The 22,097-nt window shown below is 42.7% G+C and overlaps 1 protein-coding gene and 1 pseudogene across 1 annotated transcript; one reads left to right on the top strand and one right to left on the bottom strand.

Moving 5' to 3' along the window:
- Positions 1–1,349: 1,349 nt before the first annotated feature.
- Positions 1,350–20,824, top strand: CWC25 (CWC25 spliceosome associated protein homolog). The gene is made up of 10 exons (XM_033091643.1): positions 1,350–1,525; positions 3,726–3,898; positions 9,555–9,791; positions 12,275–12,344; positions 13,047–13,174; positions 13,780–13,843; positions 14,475–14,686; positions 15,070–15,168; positions 19,407–19,568; positions 20,060–20,824. The coding sequence occupies exons 1-10, from the start codon at positions 1,508–1,510 to the stop codon at positions 20,172–20,174; spliced, it is 1,278 nt and encodes a 425-aa protein (XP_032947534.1). The 5' UTR covers positions 1,350–1,507; the 3' UTR covers positions 20,175–20,824.
- On the bottom strand, positions 7,983–9,044 carry LOC117012794 (mitochondrial import inner membrane translocase subunit Tim17-A-like; annotated as a pseudogene).
- Positions 20,825–22,097: the final 1,273 nt, after the last annotated feature.

Here is a 22,097-nt window from a genome sequence, read left to right as displayed (position 1 = left end):
AAGTCAAGTTGTTGTCCTTTCAGTCTTAGTTGTGGAGGGCGCAGCTCAGCTCTAGGTCCAGTTGCCATTTTCTACTTGCAGGGGGCACAGCCCACCATCCTTTGCAGGAGTTGAACTGGCAACCTTTGTGGTTGAGAGGACGGACTCCAACCAACTGAGCCATTCAGGAGCTCAGCGGCAGCTCATGTCAAGGTGCCATGTTCAATCTTTAGTTGCAGGGGGTGCTGCCCACCATCCCTTGCGGGACTCGAGGAATTGAACTGGCAACCTTGTGGTTGAGAGCCCACTGGCTCATGTGGGAATCGAACCGTCAGTCTTTGGAGTTAGGAGCATGGAACTCTAACAGCCTGAGCCACCGGGCCGCCCCCAGATTCCTCTTATTTATTTATTTTTTTTAAATCAAAGAGAGCAGACATAGATATCTAGGTAATGTTTAGTAATATTCTTTTTGATTTACAATTCAATTTATGGCAAGTGATGCTGTTTATTTTTTTAAATAAAAGCTTTGATATAATTCACATATGTTTAGAGAGAGAGTCTAGAATGATGTTTAGATGGAGAAGTGGTGGAACGGGAGAAAAGAGCTGGATTGGGGGGGGTAGGGTAGGAAGTAAATGAGTTCAATTTAAGTGCCTTCCAGATGTTCAGCTGAAAATGCCTAATAGCCAGGCTTAAAACCCTGGAGCTTGAAAGAGGGATATGACTAGAGATAATGAACTTGGGATTCATCAGCATGTAGATGATAACTGAAGTCCTGTGAGTAGATGAGATCACCCAGGGAGAGCACGTCGTGTGAAAAGACCTCAGGCAGAACCTAAGAGGCAAGATGAAGAAAGGTTTGGTGCAGATTCTGAAGGTCTGGTGCAGATTCTAAAGGTTTGGTGCAGGGCAGCCAAAGGACTTTCGGCTTGATGGTTACTTATCTTTGTAAAGTTGGCCTGGAGTAAGGGAGTCAGCCCTGTGTTGAGGTTTGAGGAGAGTGCTGGTTTGAAAAGCCGTTTGGAAAACCGGGGTGAGCAGGGGCGAGGCGGCCAAGGCTGGTCCCCGCTGGGGCTTCTCCGGGACACGCGGAGTGGAGCCCCGAGGGGGACGCCGTGGGGCGGCGCTGCCATGGCAATAGAACCTTGGGGTTAGGCCCACGGGCAATTTTAACTGACCAGAGCCGCGACGTTTTAACACACCCTTAGGGATAGCAGGTGGGATGCCAACCCGAGGCGTCCACAACGAGACCAAGACGCCGCGACAACAGGGCCTCAAACCGCGAAACTTCACGTGACGCTACTGCCGCGAAGAGCTACGGAGAGTACTAAACGTCATCTTCCCGCGACGTTGTCGCGGTAACAGGACGTCCTCCCGGAAGTGGGCTCCAGGTCGGGCAGTGAAAGTGGCAGCCGGTGTCCGCCGAGAGCGGATCTGGGGTGGTCGCACCACAACTATTTCTTTACGTTTCCTCTGGATCCTTCCTGAATCTCCCAGGTCTAGGCAGTGAGGAGACGTCTCCACCGCCATGGGGGGCGGAGACCTGGTAAGTGAACGCGGCCTGGTCTGGGGAGCACTGAGGCGGGAGACCCGCTAGGGCTGAGGACGGAAATTGGTGGGGGTGGCAGTGGGCAACTGGCCACGCAGCCTTCCTTTCGTGGGGGAGGGAGCCGTAGTTCTGGAGAGGGGACGGATCACTCTGCGTCGCCAATGGTGGCAAGTGGTGTTTGTTAGCGGGGACCCTCCAGGCTGGAAATTCGGGGAAGGCCTGGGGGGCGGGGGTTCGAACCATGGCTAGGAAAGAAGGCGGATATCGAGGATGGGTCACGCAGGCGTTATTTTGTATGTCTTGTCTTAGGACACATCTCTCTTCTTCAGCTAGGAGTTCAGAGTCTTCTTGTCCGGGCTGTAGGAGGGTTTTTTTGCCCCATTCTCCTCTCCCCTGAGCCATGTCCTGGGGTCCATTTTAAGCCTGAAAGGATCTTCACAGTCCACCTTTGTGACTTATGCTTCTCCTTCAATGCTGCATTCTGATCTATAGTGACAGCGCTTTCTTCTGAATCCACAGCACTTAATATAAGTTATGTGGCAATTTCTCTTAACCTGTATAGTTCATTTGTAGGTGTCTAAGGCCCCAAGTAGGGCAAATGACCCATAAGAGTATGGTGCAAGATCAGAATAATGCTAAGGTCTGGAAAGCGTAGCTAATTGAATTAGCAAATAGATCAATTTAGCCACCTATCCAGTAGCTGTTTTAGAGTTTGTTGGTGTTATCAATTAAAATGAGTTCCAAGACTCCATCAGATTTCCTGATTTAGTGTATTCTTCAGGTAACTGCATTTAGGGACAGGAACGCTCTAATCCAGGGTTTGCCAGGCTCAGTGCTGTTGACATTTTGGGATGGATAAATCTTTGTTTTTGTGTGTGGTCCTTTGCATTGTAGGATGTTTAGCAGCATCCCAGGCCCCTAGCCACTAGATGCCATTACCACCCTTCTCCCCCAATTGTGACAATTCAAAGTGTCTCCAAGCCTTGCCATATGTTCCCTCAGGGGCAAAGTCAATCATGTTAGAGGAGGGAGAGGAAGACCAGGAGGTCAAGGTTCGCGGGGGGGGGGGGGGCATGGTGGGCAGGAAGGAAGGAAGGAAGGAAGGCAGGACGGACTGGGTGACCTGATGAGGGGAAAGGAAGGATAAGAAGACAGAAAAGGAAGAAAAGGGAGACCTCATTGACTGAACACCTTCCACGCGCCAGGTACCTTGCGTACATTTTCTCATTTAGACTTCTTAACTGGTCTCCTGGGCCCCAACCTTGGTCCTCTCCAGTCCATTCTTCACATGATACCTAGTCATGCATCTCACCTGCATGTGACCATTGAGTGTTTTTTGCTGTCAACAGAATAAAGTCCAGCCCCTTATCATGGTTTCTAAGGCCCTTAATCTGTTCCTTTCTTAGCTGGCTTCATCTTGAGTCCCTTCCCCATCAGCTTACTCCGGGTCCAGCCACACTGAATTATTTGTGCTGTGTTCCTTCTTCACTTTGCGCCTGTACCTGTGTGTGCTGTTCCCTCTGTTTGGAAATCTTTCCCCCTCCTCCCCATTCCTACATCACTGTGCTAGTTTATAATTGTCCTTAGATGTCACTTCCTCCAGGAAACCTTCCTTCATTGGAAAGCTAAACCAGAGCAGTGGCTCATGGGGAGGACGGAAAGGAGAAGCATTCCTTGAAGGTGAAGGGGAGATCAGAACTAAGGGGAGATTCCTGGGAAGGAAGGTTGAAACAGGTTCTAGATGGAGTTGTAAACCATGCAAGTTAAGTGGACTCAAGGAAAAGAAGGTTGTGTTCATGACAAGGAATGTCCAGTGCCAAAAGCACTTTAGTTCTGTTGCCTTTCTGTAGAGTCTATGCATTCCCACCTCCCTGCCCCATTCCTCCTGTGTTGTCATCTCCAACTCTCTCGCTTCAGGCATGGCCAATGGACGTCAGACTCATATGCATTTCAGGTTGAAAGTATTTGAAGGGAATCCAGGAAGGGCCTTTCTATCCTGAAGCTTTATGTACTTGAACAACCCCCACCCCCGTGTGTGAGAGATTATTGGGCGCCAACCTTGCCGTGGTTAAAGATGTCTTGCCTTTCCATATGTCTGCCTTAGCATGAATATAGAGGGGTGGGTGGGGCAGGGCCAGTTATACTCACCACTCGCACAGCCCCTGAATTGTTTTCTCACTCCTTTCATTTACCACAGAATCTGAAGAAGAGCTGGCACCCACAGACCCTCCGCAATGTGGAGAAAGTGTGGAAGGCTGAGCAGAAGCATGAGGCTGAGCGGAAGAAGATCGAGGAGCTTCAGCGGGAGCTGCGGGAGGAGAGGGCCCGGGAAGAGATGCAGCGCTATGCTGAGGACGTTGGGGCTGTCAAGTAAGCCGGGAGCTGAGGGTGTGGTCGGGCAGTTTGGGTTGGGGGTGTCCAGGTGTGTAGGAAACTAAAGGACTGGTCTGCAGGTGCTTCATTCAGTTGTTGCATAATAGATGCTTGAGAACTTGGGTTTTGGAGTTCGACTGACCTTGGTTCTGAGGCTGGCTTTGCATGTACTAGCCTAGCCATGTAACTGGGGAGAGGTTTGGGAGGCATGATTACCTCAGTAGACCCAGGAGAGTGAGAGTACCCAGTGCCTAAGGTTTGTTGAGGATCAAATGAGATCATGTAAAGGGCTTAGTGTAGGCCAAGCTCATGGTAGAGTATCGACAAATAAGTGACTGAGGATGATTGCCTCGACCTGCCTCTCCGTATGTGTCAAGGCCTCAGTCCTTTTTCTGTTTGTTCACCTATTGCAGGCTCAGTTCAAGGGGGCAGTGAGGTCCCATGGAAGGAGGTAGATGTGTGTCTGTCAGCGAAAGCTGTGTAACCGTGGAAAGTCCCGCTCGATTTTACCCTACTTTAGTTTCCTCTTATATAATATGGGATAAGACTAGGATAATAATTATCCTACCCATCTCATAAAAGGAGATGGGAGTTAAATGTGTTCTAAGAAAAATAAAAAGCATAAAATATGCAGTGCATTCCTAAATCAGAATCAAATAAAAACTATAGATAGACTTAAAATTGAGTAATCTGTACTATCACTGCCCTTGTTTATGTCCTTGCGGGCAGGTCTCCAGGGTGGTGTATGGCATGTGTCCCCATTTTTTACAGGGCTTTTTCTTAATAATTTTATGACAGAAGGATTTGTGACATGTGCGCATGTGAGACTTAGTTTCAATTCATGGAAATGGCATTATGAAACTTACGGCAGGACAACAATTACATTCTTTCAGGATCATGGATTGGGGAGAAGACCATTCTGATTTAAGTATGAAATTTGAAATGTTTTAAAATAAATGGAGTTTTAGAATTTTAAAATATATTTAGGGCGTTAATACGTAAAATGAGATGAGAGTGAAATTGTATGTTCTTGGTTTTTTTTTACCATCGACACACATTAAATTAATTTACTTTATGTACTTTATATAACTTATATACTTTACATTATAATTTAATGTAAATAAATGTCAAACATTCAAATTAATTCCTGGGCAGCTTATAAGATGAACACACATTGTTATATGTGAAGTTTTAGATTTGTGAAACTTTGATTTTAAAACAGATATCAATTTTAGACTGAATACTCATTAGTCATAAAAATTCACTTTTCCACTAGCCAAAGGTAAAAAATTATTTTGAAATTTTGGTTAAACAAAGTGTTACACGTCATATGCCTGATATGTCAGAAATTTGGTCTTTACAGAGTCTAATTAATGAGGTCGGAATATAGATGAATAGCCTCAGAGCTGGGAGGCAAATGTTTACCCTGTTGCTGGCCCTCATGCCTGCTTGTCTCTGCAAATGGGAAGAAGTTGATTTTCTATTGTTTTGATTTTTTTCGCCCCCTCACATATCCTCCCACATTATACAACACAAAGGTCAGCATGTAGGTCTTTTTGTCTTTCCTTGCAGATATATTTAGAGGATCTGCTTGTCCATCTGGCTGTTTTGTATAGTTCTTTGCATAGTGTCAGGCTTTTAATTTATCCTATAAAATACCATTGAAAACCTTTTACTATCTAATGATTCACCTCTATGCTTCAGATAATCATTTCTATGTTTGAAATGCATCTCTCAGAACAAATAAAAACCTTAATTCTCGTGATATCCTGGGTCTCCAAATCCCTCTTTGCAATAGTGGTGCTTTAGTATTTATTGATAATGTTAGAAAATTATGTTGTCTAGACAGTGGTCTATACCACTGTTTCTCAGCCTTTACACTGTAGGGTATTCCTGGAAGATTAAATAAAGATGGGAATGATTCCCGCCCAAACAGATTCCCTAAGAATACCAGGGAGTGTGTGGGTGAAGAGCTCTCCGGGTGATCCTACAGGGCAGCCTCGACTGAGAACCTGGCCTATATCCTTAATGAGAGCAAGAAAAATCTCTAGATCATTTCGCTTTTGTATGGCTTTTACTCTAAATATTTTCTCATTTATAAAGTCAGAGTAACAACAACAATAACAAAACAACTAAAGAAAATACAAAATACAAAACTTAAATAAATTTAAATAAAAGAGTAACAATGAGAGATGGCAGGTAGTAGCTTCATTTTAGACGTGAGGATACGGACATGCACAGAAGTCGTTTGCACGGTTACCTAGCTGGTCTTATATTAATTTTTGCTCCAAAAGACGCATTAGAGCTGATTGTCCGGCTAGGTCTATTTTCGGGGAAACACAGTAGCTAGGAGTTTAAGAAAACCTAGTGAGAGAAAGAAACACATATAGATAAAATAAAAGACTAGCTAGTGTTTATTCAGTACTTGCTTTGTGCCGTGCACTTTTCTGAATGCCTTAAAAATCCATTGAATAGGCAGTCCGGAAGGCTCAGTTGGACCTCTTTTTTTTTTTTAAGATTTTTTATTGGGGAAGGGAAACAGGACTTTATTGGGGAAAAATTTGTACTTCAGGACTTTTTTTCCAAGTCAAGTTGTTGTCATTTCAATCTTAGTTGCAGGGGGCGCAGCCCACCATCCCTAGCCGGAGTCAAACTGGCAACCTTGTGGTTGAGAGCCCACTGGCCCATGTGGGAATTGAACCGGCAGCCTTCAGAGTTAGGAGCACGGAGCTCCAACTGCCTGAGGCACCGAGACGGCCTGCCCTGCGAGCTCTTAAGAACAAGGTTCCCAGTTAAATTCCCACATGGGGTGGTGGGCTGCGCCGCCTGCAACGAAGATTGAAAACAGCGACTGGTCTTGGAGCTGAGCTGTGCCCTCCACAACTAGATTGAAGGACAATGACTTGGATCTGATGGGCCCTGGAGAAACACACTGTTCCCCAATATTCCCCAATAATTTAAAAACAAACAAAAAAGTCCATTGACTTATTTAAGGCCCAACAACCCTGTGAGGTAGGTATTAGATTGGTGCAAAAATAATTGCGGTTTAAAAGGTTAAAAAAATTGCAAAAACTGCAATTACTTTTGTACCAACCTAATACCATTTTACATGTGAGGACATCAAGGCTCAGAGAAGTTTCTTGGCATTAGACTCAAGATTCCATGTTTCTTGATTCCAGAGGTTGCTCTTAACTATTATGTTATACTGTCTTTCAAGAAAATGAGCTTCCTAGAATATTCTTCCACTGATCTTCCTGCTCATACCTCTTTAGATAAGATCTGATATAGTCTTCCTTTCATAATCAGTCCTTTTTTCCCTCCCCAGAACTTCTTTTTTTTAAAATGTTGGTGATAATTTATATGATGCTTGAATTCTTTTTTTTTTTTTTAAATTTTTTATTGGGGAATACTGGGAACAGTGTTTTTCCAGGGCCCATCAGCTCCAAGTCAAGTCATTGTCCTTCAGTCTGTCTGTGGAGGGCATAGCTCAGCTCCAAGTCCAGTCATCCTTTTCAATCTTAGTTGCAGGGGGCGCAGCCCACCTTTCCATGTGGGAATTGAACTGGCAACCTTGTTGTTAAGAGCTCACCTCTAACCAACTGAGACAGCTCGGCGGCAGCTCGTCTTCAATCTAGTTGTGGAGGGCACAGCTCGCTGGCCTATGTGGGAATCAAACCGGCAACCCTGTTGTTCAGAGTTCACGCTCTAACCAACTGAGCCATCCTACTGCCCCTTCCCAGAACTTTTTTTGTTTGAAAAACAGAACACACAAAACCAGGCAGAAAAGTCCCAAAGGAAATGATGGTCATGTTTCACTGTTATTTGTCTTTTGGTCCTCCATCTTCTAAGACCTTGTTATATTTTCTTTTAATGCTGTTAGACATTTATTTTGATCACAAATATAATCCAAGTGTGAATAAATAAATATATTAATTTTTTACACCTTTCCTTCCCTCCCCCATGTTCCTTTAAATAGAAACAAATGCCTAATGTCTTCATAACCTATTTAACCATAGTTGTTCTATGGTTCAAAAACAGACTGTATCTGGGTCTTCCAAAATCATTTTTGAACTATAGCTCATTATGTTAAAGAAATCCTGGGAAAGAACTCCTGTTGATACTGTCCATGTTCTCCAAAAGGTGAGGGCGGTAACTGGGTTGAAGGCAACTGTGGGGCGGGGGGGTCCTCAGTAAATTAAGGACCATTGGGAAACTGCACAAAGGCAAATCTTATCAGTAAGATACCAGCTCCTCCCATCAAAACTAGGAAAATACCACCCATCACAGCTGACCCAACAACCATGGCCACTGTTCCATTTCTTGCTTGTCAGTATGGCTCCTGTTAGGGCAACACTTGCGATGAAACTCCAGGGATCTTCTTTCCCTCTAACTTGAACCATACTGCAGTCAATCATAGAAAACAGACCTCCTCAAACTACAAAGCTACCTCCCAACTGTGGAAGCCTGTTTTTAATAGCCGTCAAACCCCCTTGTAGTCTCTGGTTTACTCCCACTGGAGAAGGGCAAAACCCTCTCGTAGCTTGAAAGACGCCACTATCTGTGGTACTCAAAAAGGCGCTACCACAGTCTTCCACAGTTGGCCACTGTATTTCCCCAAAAATAAGACTGGGTCTTATATTAATTTTTGCTCAAAAAGACGCATTAGGGCTTATTTTATATTACAAGCATCCTGAAAAATCCTGCTACAGCGTATTTTCCAGTTAGGTCTTATTTTTGAGGAAACATGGTAGGAAGACATTCTTTATGCTCATAGTTGTTACATTATCTAAGAGAAAAATAAATATACAAATTAAACAAAAAAAGTCATTCAGAAACCTTTTATTTAATGTTATAGATAACACTGTTTTGATGAAACTACTTCACTGCTTGCAGTGTGAATGTGGCATTGGCTGCTTCAACCCCTGCTCTTATGAATTCACCATGCCTTTACTCTCTTGTTGTATGAGGGTTCAATTTTCTCACCACTTTTTTCTCAGAAACACAGGAAAATATTTGTTTGGCATGATACTGTGACATAATTTGGCTCCCCTCTTTTGGCTTGAAAGCATAGTTTGCTTATTAGGTTACCTCTGGTCTTTTCTCATTATCCCCTCAAGTGTAGTTTTACCACTTGTGCCAGCATGACACTAAGCACCAAAACATACAATCAGCATAACTACATATGTGGCCACTGAAATTGTTCTTGGTAATGAGACGATCCAGGATATAATTATTGTTTCATGTTACCCTTGAAGTGAAAGGCTAATGTAAAGAATTTGTACAGGAGACTTGAGAAGCCCTGATCAAAGATCCATGTCCCAGGTTGAGGAACTCTATTTTTCCTCATCAGTTGCTTTATGTGTGTGGAAACGATCTCTCCATTGAATGGTAAGCTTCACGCTGGCAAGCAGCATTTCTTCCCTTGTGCCACGTGGAGTACCGTGTTTACCTGTGCTATGTGCCTGTGGAATGAGTCCTGCTCTGACCAGCTGTGGTTACCTATCCTTTGTGTTCAGGTTTTGTGTGTAGGTTTGCAGTGGTCTACATTTCCTTTGATTATATATATATATATACATATATATATATATATATGTATATATGTATATATATTTATTTATTTATTTATTTATTATTTTTTTTTTTCTTGAACTAGGAAAAAAGAAGAAAAATTGGACTGGATGTACCAGGGTCCTGGTGGGATGGTGAACCGTGATGAGTACTTGCTGGGGCGCCCCATTGACAAATACGTTTTCGAAAAGATGGAAGAGAAGGAGACAGGCTGTTCTTCTGAGACAGGACTCCTCCCAGGCTCTATCTTTGCCCCGTCGGGTGCCAATTCCCTTCTTGACATGGCTAGCAAAATCCGGGAGGACCCGCTCTTCATCATCAGGTACTGATGACGGGCTGGGGAGGGGGTTTTGGTACAGAGAGACTTAGTAGAGATGTTAGGTAGCCTTTCCCTGCGTAGTTGGTTTCCTCTCATCCCCTCAGCTTTTATCTGTCATGTACAGGATTTGTCTCCGTTTGGGCTTCGCTGTGTTGGGAAGGAGGCTCCATTAAGGGTGCCTGATCTAGGCCATCGGGAAAGAGATTGGCAAATGGACCAGACCAGATTTATTCATTTACTGTTGTCCCTTAAACAAAAATAGGAGGTAGAAACAAGGAGAGAAAGGCTGGCAGCTTCTTGGCAATTTGGGGATATGTGCAGAGTTGGTTAGGTGGGTGAACAGGCCCTCTTTCCCCATTCCCCCCCGCTTTTTTTTCCTGCAGCAGAACCCTTTAAAAAGAAATTTTAGAATCTTATTTGAAACCCTAGTGTATAACAGATCAAAATAGAGCTGCATTTTGAGTGCTAAATAAAATCATGCTGTGTATATTTTTGGGGGGTTTAACTTGCAATATTTTATTTAAAGTATGTAAGGTTAAACATTCAGAAATGGTTGTTATTTCTTCTTTTGAAAGAATTAACATTCTTTCAAATGTTACATTTCTTCTTTTGAAAATTCTTTTGAAGTTATATGTTAAGATATTGCATATGTCTATGTAAAGATATTGTACAGTACGTATATACAAATATTTTCTCCTGTTTTGTTAGCTTCTTAATTAATTGTGGTAAGATATGCATAACGTAAAATTTATCATTTTAACCATTTTTAAGTTTACATTCAGTGGTATTAAGTACATTCACATTGTTGTGCAACCATCACCACCATCCATCTCCAGAATTTTTCCATCATCCCAAACTGAAACCCTATACTCCTTAAACAACGACTCCTCATTCCCTCCTCCTCACAGCACCTGGCAACCACCATTCTACTTTCTGTCTCTGTGAATTTAACTCCTCTAGTTACTTCATGTAAGTGGAATTGAATCATACAGTAGCTATCCTTTTGCAACTGGCTTATTTTACTCAGTAAAATGTCTTCAAGGTTCATCCTAGGTTAACATGTGTCAGGATATCATTTTTAAGAATATTGTGGTGGAATACACATAACATTAAATTTACGTTTTCACCATTCTGAGTGAACAGTTCAGGAGTATTAAAGATATCTACCTTGTGCAACCAGTCAATCTCTGTAAGTTTTTCATCTTGCAAAACTCTCAGCTCTCTATTTCCCCTTCCCTGCAGCTCCTGGGAACCACCATTCTGCTCCGGTTTTACGAGTTTGACTATTCTAGGAACTTCATATAAGTGAAAGCATACAATATTCGACTTTTTGTGACTAGTTTATTTCACTTAGCATAATGTCTTCAAAGTCCGTCCATGTTGTAGCAGGTGTCAGAATTGCCTTCCTTTTAAAGGGTGAATAATATTTCATTGCATACATTTTGTTTATTCATTCAACTGTGGATGGACATTTGGGTTAGTTCCACCTTTGGGCTATTGTGAATAACTCTGCTGTGAATATTGGTGTACTAATATTGTGCATCTTATTTTATAATCTACTTGTTTTTCACCTAATCATTTATATTGAAAATCTTTCTATGTCACTAATTGTGCTTCTATGACATCATTTTTATGAAAATATTGTATGGATGTACCAAAATTTATTTTATTAATACTCTCTGATTGGGTCCCTAACTTGTTTCCAAATTTTCTTTTTTCTTTTTTTTTCTTTTTATATTGGGGAACAGTGTGTTTCTCCAGGGCCCATCAGCACCGTTTTCAATCTTAGTTGCAGGGGGCCCACCATCCCATGCGGGATGGAACCAGCAACCTTGTTGTTGAGAGCTCGTGCTCTAACCAACTGAGCCATCTGGCTGCCCTCCAAATTTTCATTGTTATAATATAAACACCTTTATAGTGACCTTCCTTGATATTTCCTTACAGTAGTAAAGTCTTGAGGAAGAATTTTTGAGACCAAAGAATAAGTGCTGGCTGTGATAGGTGTTGCCAAATTGTCCTCCAGGAAGGCTGACCAATTTACCCTCCTATTAGCAACATAAGAGAGTGATACTTCTTGAAAGAGGAATCCATTCTCTTTATTTCCCGGGTGATTATCATGCTGAACAGTGGAGGTAGTATTGGAATATTGCAACCAGTTGTACACAACAACCAGTTGACACACAGGATGACACCCATTTACTCGACCAGTTGGGAAGCCCTGAGCATGAAGCCTAAGGAGAAACAACAAACTCACTTTCTTGCACTACACGGAACCAGTGTGGACTTTCCCCACAGTATTTAATCCCTTATGCAGATTTGAGGAAGATTTCTGGCTTCCACACCATCATGTAGATTTTAACATAGGGCCTGTCTTCATGCATTTGAAAAAAGATTGCTACATAGAATTGTGGAGAGTAGAATGAATGACTTAATCTCTTTTCCAAAAGAAATAGTCATGATTTTTATAATTTCTTCCCTTTCTTTAGGAAGAAGGAGGAGGAGAAAAAAAGAGAAGTATTGAATAATCCTGTGAAAATGAAGAAAATCAAAGAATTGGTAAGTAATGCATCAAATAAACACCAGGAGTATCTTTTATCTACTACACGTGAGATCATACTCTTACCTTACAATATGTTAAAACAAAATGGTTTTAAAAATTTTTGTCTTTTAGAGATCTTTTCTTGGTGATTTTATATAGATTTAATTTATCAAGTTTAATTAAGCTTGATTTCCTTTTATGTCTTTTGGTTGGGAAAGCACCATGTGATGTAATTTTCCCCGAAAAAGAATGGTATGGGATATGCCTGTGGAAAGCATGATCCTACAGTGTTTTCAGGAGATCAGGTGGTAGAGCCTCCAGGGCGTCTTCGTCATTCACATGACATATTATGTGATTGTTCCTTGGATCAGTTGGTAAGGAAAATTGAAAGATTAATCTTGTAGGCCCTGATTGCTTTTGGTGGAGCTGAAGTTCTTTTGACAGGTGAAAACTGCTAGGCAGTGGTTCCAGGGACTGTTAAAAAACACAAGTTCCTAGCTCCACACACCAGAGATTCTGTTCACTAGTCTAAGCCCCTTTGTTCATAACCAAGGTTAGGACCCTCCCTGTTGTTGATCGGGAAACTCTGATAATGTCCTGGCCCCGCATAGACCCACAGGCTAGGAGTCAAGTACTGTAGTCTGTGCATAATCCATAACCCAGAAGGACTGACCAGAGTCTCAGTAATCTTGTGTGGTTATGACCTGGGCATTTTCTAGTTGCAAATGAGTCTGGAAAAAAAGGAGAAGAAGAAAAAGAAGGAGAAGAAAAAGAAGCACAAGAAACATAAGCACAGGAGCTCAAGTAGTGATCATGGCAGCAGTGAGGACGAGCGCAGCCGGGGGAGGTGAGCATGTGGAGGCGGGCCTCCCTCATCACTGATTCATGCACTCATTCATTCCATAGACACTCACTGTGGTTTCAGTGGTGAACTCGTACACGGGCCCTGTACCCACAGAGCTCCTTGGAGATCTTGGCATGGCTCCATAACCGAGCTGACTGTAGCCTCGTAGGTCTTTGGTCAGACATCCTGGTTATGACTTTCGTCTCAGATGGTGATTTCGCCAAGACTAAAGCGAATTTTATGTAGGCTTTTTTTTTTTAATGCATTAATGGGCCCATCTGGGCCCATTCTGTGTCTTCTCTGTGGGAGCAATCAGCATTGTCGCTGCTGACTCATTCTCAATCCCTGGAATAGCAGCACGAGGTGAGAGGAGAATGTTCGGGCGTTGGGGCTGCAAAGCTAGGCCCACGGTTTTTCACAGGAAAAACATGACTGTGCTGATGCATCTTCCAGCACAGACAGTCCAAATAGAGAGACACATTCCCAAGTAATAGGTGGGAGGTGGGAAAGGCCACGTTTGGAGCAGGAAGCACGTTTCAGCACAAGAGATTTAAACTGGACCTTCTCGTGTTTCCTTTTTCAATGAGTGTGTATTTCTAATCTCTTAGATCTCAAAAGAAGATGGCCAATTCTTCCTCTGTTTTGTCCAAAGTTCCTGGATATGGCTTACAGGTAAGGATGTGGGCTTCTCAAAGGGAGTGACGCTGGGACTGTGGAATGTGCCAACTTGACAGCCTTTTTGGATACAGAGTGTTTTTAGCAGCCAATCAGACATCATGTGGGGAGAGGAGAGTTTGGGTAGCATAGACCGGGCTGCGGGGGAACAGGCCCATTTCCTATTCCTGAGCCTCTGACTGTGGCTGAGGGCCCTCTGAGCAGAGAGGCTAAACCACCAGTGGAGCATTTAGGCATTCTGCCCATCCCTCTGCAAATAATTTACATGAAATGTATACATTTAAATATACAGATAGATGAGTTTTGACAAATGTGCACCCCTCTGGATTCCTTCTTTTCCCTCAGTATGTTTAACCTGAGGTCCTGTCCTTCATGGTGTGCCTGTTACTCCTTCTTAGGCTGCAGTGAAGAGCCAAGGCAGTTAGGTGGTTGGGTGGGGGTACATTCTTTAAGGAAATTCTGAAGATAACTTTCCTAAGTTTGTGTGGTCCTCTGTGAAGGGATTGGGTTATCCAGTTGGCTCCTTACAGAACCTCAGTGCTCATTCATTTTCTTGTTTCACTGCATTTTCTCCTGAGCTGCTGGATTTTCCTATGACTAGCCTTTCTTCCTTTCCTTGATGCTATAGATCAGGGGCTCCGACCATAGCCAAGGACTGCAGGGTCCTCTGATGGCTGAGCCAAAGGGAGTACATGGGTGGAAACATCACTCCAGGTCCAGAAGCTCCTCCCACTCACCTCCCAGACATGCCAGCAGGAAGAGCACCAGAGAAGCAGGGTCCCGAGACAGGCGGTCTCGATCCCCAGGCAGAAGGTCACGGTCCCCAAGACCAAGCAAACCGTGAGTGTGGGAATTTACTGGGAAATTACCCGTGCATGTGGCGGCCTGGTCACAGCAGGTATTTGCTTTTGGTGATGTCTATTCACGAATTTTTCCAAATGTCTTTGTTATTCCCTTTATATCATTTTTTTCTCCCGCCTTAGCTTTTTTTCCCAGCTCAGGTCCCTAAAACTACATATTTATATATGTGGAATCTTTAGAGTGAGTTTAATATCAAATCTTATATATCTTTATGCCTTAGTTTTTCTTCTGAAGATAACTTTCTTTTCAATTTGGATTACAATTCTTAGACAGTTAGCTTTTCTTCCACCATTTGAGAAACATGATAAAAGCCCCTGTATTGTACAAGCTTTTCTCCTCTCTGCCCTCTGTGTCTGTTACAGGCATAACTCTAAGATAAACAGGAAAGAGAGAGGCCGAACTAAGAGCCCGTCTCCTAAAAAAGAAGTCTACCAAAGGCGGCATGCGCCTGGATATACCAGGTTAGTCAAGAGCCCAGGAGATTAACTTCAAACTGCAGGCCTGAGTCTAAGAGTGGCGCAAACCAGGGCAAGTGGACAATCTATTGTCCAATACATCACCTTTTTGCCCAACCAACTTTTTTCATTCTTGTCAACTCTTAACAGTCTGCTTCGCCTTCTCACCATGTGAGGTACACTGAAAGGACAAAGTGAGTAGTTTTGACTTAGTGAACAATTGATTGACCGTCTCTCAACATGTGTAAACACGTAAATTCTCATAGAGATTTCCACAGAGCAGCTTTTTTTGAGAGAGTATTCCTTTTTTGAGGCATCAGCTGAAAGAGAAGCCGGCTGCTCTCATTGAGGGCAGACATGCCAAGATGGATTCTGTGTTTGAGTTGCTCGTGGAGTGGGTGAGACAGAGTACAGATGTGCAGCCCTGGCACACATCTGAGGCTGTGCCCATGAAAGGTTGTCCCTAGGAGTCTTGGTTGCTCTTAGTAAAGGTTTAGATGAGGTGGACAGCTTTTGTGAACTTCCTTTTACTGCCCTTTGGCTGCACATTAGAACCATTCCCATTACCGAGCTACACCCCAGCCCCGTTACGTTGTAATCTCGGGGGGTGGGCCCAGACATCAGTATTTTTAAAGTTCCCTAGTGATGCCAATGTGTAGCCATCATTGAGAACCCTGAGAGTCTACAACCTCTTGTATTCATTATGTTGTTAGAAGAGAGGCGGGCCCTAAGGTCCCTTTTAACTCTTAATTGCCTGACTCCCTAAGTTTCCAGGGAACAGAAACTTTTTTAAAAGGTTTAAATTTGACTGGCAACTTTCCAAAATATTTTACGTATTTCTCTGCCTTCCCAGACAGAGTACATTTAATCTTTTATTGGTGACACTGGGTTAGTTCTTCGGCTGTGCTATAATTCATGCTCCTCTTAGAGAGGGATGCGCATGACTGTGTGTATTTTTTAATATCTTTTAAGGCTCTTGGTCAGTACGACTGTGCTTTCTCAGATCCTGCTTTGGTTTTGTCTCTCTTGCCATCTGTCATCACTTGAATTTGCCTTACTTTGTGAGTCTTTCTTATTGCCCTTAGAATTTTTGTTGAATTTTGTGATTGAAAAGGAGTTGGAGCCCTCAAGACCTCTCTTTTCCAGGGGTAAAAACACAGAAACTTTAATGCATGGATTTGGTGATATCTCTTTATTTTGATTTGGTGTTTCAGGTTAGTTGAGGTTGCTTTATGTAAGTAAGATGATGCTAAAGACAAAAAGAGAAAAATTATGGCTGTAAAACCTTTCTTAGCACTATTTAATCAGTGTTTCTCAGATTGAGAGACACTGGATAGTTCCTCCAGGAGAGTTCTGTGACTACTTTTAAATTTTTGTGTTTTCTTTTGTGTGTTAACACTATTTAATCAGTGTTTCTCAGATTGAGACACTGGATAGTTCCTCAAGGAGAGTTCTGTGACTACTTTTAAATTTTTGTGTTTTCTTTTGTGTGTGTGCTTTCTTTTCACTGATGATCTGAAACAGCTTTTTTACCAGCTGAAAAGATGAAGCTTCTCTTTTTCAGTGAGAATCCTAATCTAAAGCAATTTTTATATAGACTAAGACTATTTTTTTCTTTTAAAAATTTTTGGGGTCTTGTGGGATTTCCATTTAATTTGTATTATTTTTCACTGCTTTCAGTGCTTTCTAAATTTCTTACAGGCAACACACTTTTTTAATTTAAAAAATATGTACGCTTAAAACAAATAAAAAAACACTACCATAAGGTCACATTCTGGAAGGGGCTAAAATTCCTTCTGTTGGGCTTATAAATTACCCAGAACAAAAGTGACGATAGGAAATAGAAAGTGGAGTTATTATTCTTGCATTAATTACACTTACTATGGAGGTACATATTTTTAATAGGTATACATATTTTTAAAAAGTCAAAAAGTATTAAAAATCGTATAATAAAACCACCAGTTCCTTTGCCCTGCCTGACTTTACTTCCAGTCATCCTGCCTGGTAGCAACCACTTTCAGCTTTTCTTTAATAAAATTGTTTTAAAATTTTTTATTGGGGAACGTTGTGTTTCTCCAGGGCCCATCAGCTCCAAGTCGTTGTCCTTCAATCCAGTTGTGGAGGGCGCAGCTCAGCTCCAAGTCCAGTTACCTTTTCCAATCTTAGTTGCAGGGGGCACAGCCCACCATCCCATGTGGGAATTGAACTGGCAACTTTGTTGTTGAGAGCTCCCGCTCTAACCATCTGAGCCATCCGGCTGCCCCTCCAGCAGCTCAGCTGCAGCTCACTATCTTCAATCTAGTTGTGGAGGGTGCAGCTCACTGGTCCATGTGGGAATCGAACCCCGCAATCCTGTTGTTCAGAGCTCCTGTTCAGAGCTCCTGTTCTAACCAACTGAGCCATCTGGCCGCCCCACTTTTGGCTTTTTGAGCTGTTTCCTTTTGCAGCTATCGTTTTCTAAAAATATACATATGTTGCCATCTCTTAATTAATCAGTTATAGATATTAGGTATTTTCTTACTGTTAGAGTAAATGAGATCTTAGAGTAAATGAGCTCTTACACACACCCAGTCCCATGTTTTTTCTCACCCCATCTTTCCATTATAGTTATATCACAATTTTTGTTTTAATCAATATGTGGATTCGTGTTACTATGTTATATAAATATTGTTCACTGATACTTTTCATTGCCAAGTGGAATACTGAGGTTACATTTCCTTTCTTTACATTTTTTTCTAGGGTCAGTATTTGCCTCTTTTAATCTGACCTATGGCTTTCAGTTCTGGGAAATTTTCTGGTATTATTTCTTTGTTCTCCCTAATTTCTAAGTGTTCATTCATGTTCTGATTGTTCCTTTAAAAAAGCCTCCTATTTCTCATTTCAGTGATGTAATAATATATTTCGTTTGTTATCTCAGAGTGAGATTTTTTTCATTGTAAATTTTTTTTTTTGAAGATTTTATTAGGGAAGGGGAACAGGACTTTATTGGGGAACAGTGTGTACTTCCAGGACTTTTTTCCAAGTCAAGTTGTCCTTTCAATCTTAGTTGTGGAGGGCGCAGCCCAGCTCCAGGTCCATTTGCCGTTGCTAGTTGCAGGGGGTGCAGCCCACCATCCCTTGCGGGAGTTGAACCGGCAACCTTGTGGTTGAGAGGACTCACTCCAACCAACTGAGCCATGCGGGAGCTCAGCGGCAGCTCAGCTCAAGGTGTTCAATTTTAGTTGCAGGGGCGCTGCCCAGCATCCCTTGGGGGGCGGGAGGAATTGAACTGGCAACCTTGTGGTTGAGAGCCCACTGGCCCAGGTGGGAAGCGAACCGGCAGCCTTTGGAGTTAGGAGCATGGAGCTCTAACCACCGGGCTGGCCCCTTCTGAGCCTTTCTGGATTTAGCTTCTGATTAGCATCAGGCACTTAGGATTCAGTTTCCTCCAATCTGTTAAAGTAGTTAACCACTCCTTCATCCACTTCTGCTTTCCAACATTTTGTTGACATCTCTTATTCAGTGTTATCTTCTCTCCCATTCTCTTTGTGGTGCTATATATTTTATTTAGTGGGGTTTTGGAAAGGGAGCATATCATTTCACTGTAAATAACAATGTCAGGTTTTTGTATCTTAAGTTTGTTTCTCAAAATTGGGCTCTCACTCCCTCATGGGGCTCCAATAATTATTTTTCCTTTTAAAGGGGGATCTTATGTCACATCCATTTGCGAAGTAATGGATTTGGATGTCTGACATTGTTAACTAGTGATCGAGCTGGTTCATCTCCTCTGCTTCTTGCTCTAACTTCCTTTGCACTGAGTGCTAGGAAAGAAGACCCATCTATTTCTGAGGTGAAATTGAATTCTTCAGGCATCTGGCTTCTAGTTTGGTCCTAAAGTGTTATGCTTATTATGCTTATGGGCTGTGTCCATGCATTTCTTAGCATCTCCAGTGGGTAGATGGTAGATGTCAGCAGTCATGTGAATAACTTAGTCTTCTGTTCTATAAAGTTGTTGAGCAAATAATTGGAGTATTTTATATTTAATGTTTCAGAATCCTTCACTAAAAGTGTTTGCAATTTGTATGAAACCACCTGGCCAAGATGTCACGCTGAGTTCGGTTGGCACTGGGCTGGGCACGTACGTGGAAAGAGAGCAGTGAAGCTAGAGAACCTGGGGTCCTACCTGATTTCTGTTCTCCCTGAGGTGGTTCTATTTTTTGCTAGGAGAGAAGTAGACCTGATAGGATGGTTTTTGTGTTCAACAGAAAGCTCTCCTCAGAGGAACTAGAGCGAAAACGGCAAGAGATGATGGAAAACGCCAAGTGGCGGGAGGAAGAGAGACTGAACCTCCTCAAGAGGCACGCTAAGGATGACGAACGCGAGCAGCGGCTGGAGAAGCTGGACTCCCGGGATGGGAAGTTTATCCAGTGAGTGCATCTTCTTCCTGCCTAACGGCTTTCATGGCTATGGTCCCAAGGAGGCAGTGGGCATCTGGTTCATTCATTGTGCTCCCAGTGTTTCTGTGTCTGTGCAGAGAGAACAGGGGCAGCTCAACCTCCAGACCACCTTTGTACTACTCCCACCTCCTGGCCAGACAGTGGAGTGTTTTTCACTTGAGGGGAGAAGTGAATTGGTATTTTCATCAAATCTCTTTGGCCTTCCTTTTAAATAAGAATTCGTGGCTCAGGAATCCTTTTTCCAATGAGGCTTTGACTTATTTTCCAAAGCAGATAAATTTTCCCTTAATGGAACTCGTTTAAAAAATTGAGTTCCAGATGGAATTACTCAAAAGTTATCTATGTGGGCTTAAAAGAACTTGTGTTTCTACAGCTGCTTTGTGCCTAATAACCTGTTTCTTCTAACCTGTTTCTTTGACCACTTGACACATTTGTTACATTTGCCTGTCTTCTCTCTCTAGCCGCATGAAGCTAGAAAGCGCGAGTACTTCCTCCCTAGAGGATCGGGTGAAGCGGAATATCTACTCTCTACAGAGAACCTCAGTAGCTCTGGAGAAGAACTTTATGAAAAGATGAAAACCATGTCCTCTCTTGCTGGCTTTCCTGAATTTTCCAGGGAAACTGCTGATCCCCTTAAAAATTCTCTTTATAAGAGTTCAAGTGACTTCTTCCACAGATGTCAAACCACCACTGTTCAAAGTGACTCTCCTACATCGATTCCACAAACAGCTACTTCCTTTGAGAACCAGTGTGACTTACTTTATGGGACTCTCAGTAACTTTTGCCGGGTGCAGTGTGTTTTAACTGTTTTCAGTGGGTGGACACTGGACCATCTAGATGTGAGCCCTCCTCCTGCTCTGGAAGGCCACTTCCTGTGGTCGTGATTCTTATCATGCCGCTTCCCTCCCACCTGTGTGAACAGACCTAGCCTACCACTTCAGTATAGACCAGATCTTTTAGAAACCTCCATCTCCAGAGTCAGTCACCCAGATAGATTGTGCTTACTGGGGTAAATGAACATTTACTCCATTTAGTAGATATGTGACAGAATGATGTCAGGTTAGGGCAGAGCCAAGGGAATGACAAAGAATCTGAAAGGGAAAACAATATTAAAAAATCCATAAATGAACTGTTGTACCATTGGAGTATCTTTAAAACTGTAAAAGTATATAGTGTGCATATGTATAAATGTATAATTTTTACATGCTTTTAAAAAAAGTTAGCTTTGTGAGAATATATTGTTTGGTAAGTGACTTTACTATATGAAATGAACCACGTTGTATTTTGTAATCGAGTGACATAGTAAGGCAGTCAGCTTTTTTTTTCATCTGTGAATCCAGCTAGTTTAGGAGGGGCCTGGGTTTACTGATAAGATCTAGGGTATTTATCCTTTTCTATTTCTTAGAGTTTTCATGTAGGCAGTGCAGTGGTGAAGTCAAATGATTTTAGGAATCAGGACCAAATTGCCGGTATGCTCTCTGGCTCTTAAAAGCAAATAAAATGGAAGCTGTTTATTTCATGGCTTCCCTTTTATCATGTAGTAATCTTACTGCAATTCTAGATTTTCAGGAGTTGTTTGCTACTATTTTTTAGTCAGGTATTAAAAGAAAACCCCAAAACTGATGGGACCAATCTCTTGTCTTTCTCCTTTCCCTTCTCTGTTCTTTCACCAGAAACCCTCATTTGACACATGAACTCCTGGGCTCTCTTGACCCACACGTTAGCTGCCGCTACCTCCTTTTCTGCTAATTCCTAATTCTGCTTGAAACAAATTTGGATTTACATTTTTGAGCACTTATGATGCCAGGCACTGTAATACTTAAAACCCAGTCTTTCCCCAGAGTGTAAGTAATATACACTTGTTATTCAATTAATAACCGCAGTCCTGCTCCCCTATGCTAGGATTAATTATGTCTTTTATTATATTACTTGGTAATAAAGACTACATTTATTTTTGTAACCGTTTAAAGAGCAACCACGTACTGAGAACCGAATTTACGAATTTCTATACAGAACACTATTGCCCCCTAATTTGTATTGAATATCTGGAGATCCTATCTGGTCCGAGAGGAATTATGTAATAAAGTGTGAGTAGTTTACTCAAAGATTTCATGAAGTGAATGGGAGAATAAGACGATTATGACTCTCCGCTGTAGGACAGGTGAGTTAAAGTGCCAGCGGTCTCTTAACTCGACCCTTAGGCGGGAGGAGGCTGGCAGCAGGTGGGTGGGTGTGGGACCCATTCATAAAACTCAGGGTTCTCAGCCGGCTGTTCTCATTGGCCCTGGGGGAAAGGGGCGTGTCCCGCGGCTAGAGCGCGCGTTAGGCCCAGGGGAGTGGGAAGATCCACGCTTGGGTGGGGCGAGGGGGCGTTCCTTGGTTTTCCCGGCAGGACTTCCTTTTTCCCTTGCTGTGTTCCTTCTCTCTCCCCCGGGGTGGGGATGGTACGTCCCACCCTCCTCGCATTCCCGCCCCTTCTCCCCTCCCGAGCAGCGGCGC

The sequence above is a fragment of the Rhinolophus ferrumequinum genome, chromosome 21 (genome assembly GCF_004115265.2).
Source record: "Rhinolophus ferrumequinum isolate MPI-CBG mRhiFer1 chromosome 21, mRhiFer1_v1.p, whole genome shotgun sequence".
NCBI lineage: Eukaryota > Metazoa > Chordata > Mammalia > Chiroptera > Rhinolophidae > Rhinolophus > Rhinolophus ferrumequinum.
The sequence above is the reverse complement of the archived record's forward strand: the minus strand, read 5'-3'. Positions and strand labels throughout refer to the sequence as shown.

What these genes read in the sequence shown, in the direction of transcription:
- CWC25 (XM_033091643.1), top strand. An exon ending in TTCCTGGATATGGCTTACAG is followed by an intron (nt 13,844 to 14,474) that starts GTAAGGATGTGG and finishes TTGATGCTATAG; the next exon opens with ATCAGGGGCTCCGACCATAG. An exon ending in CGGGATGGGAAGTTTATCCA is followed by an intron (nt 19,569 to 20,059) that starts GTGAGTGCATCT and finishes TTCTCTCTCTAG; the next exon opens with CCGCATGAAGCTAGAAAGCG.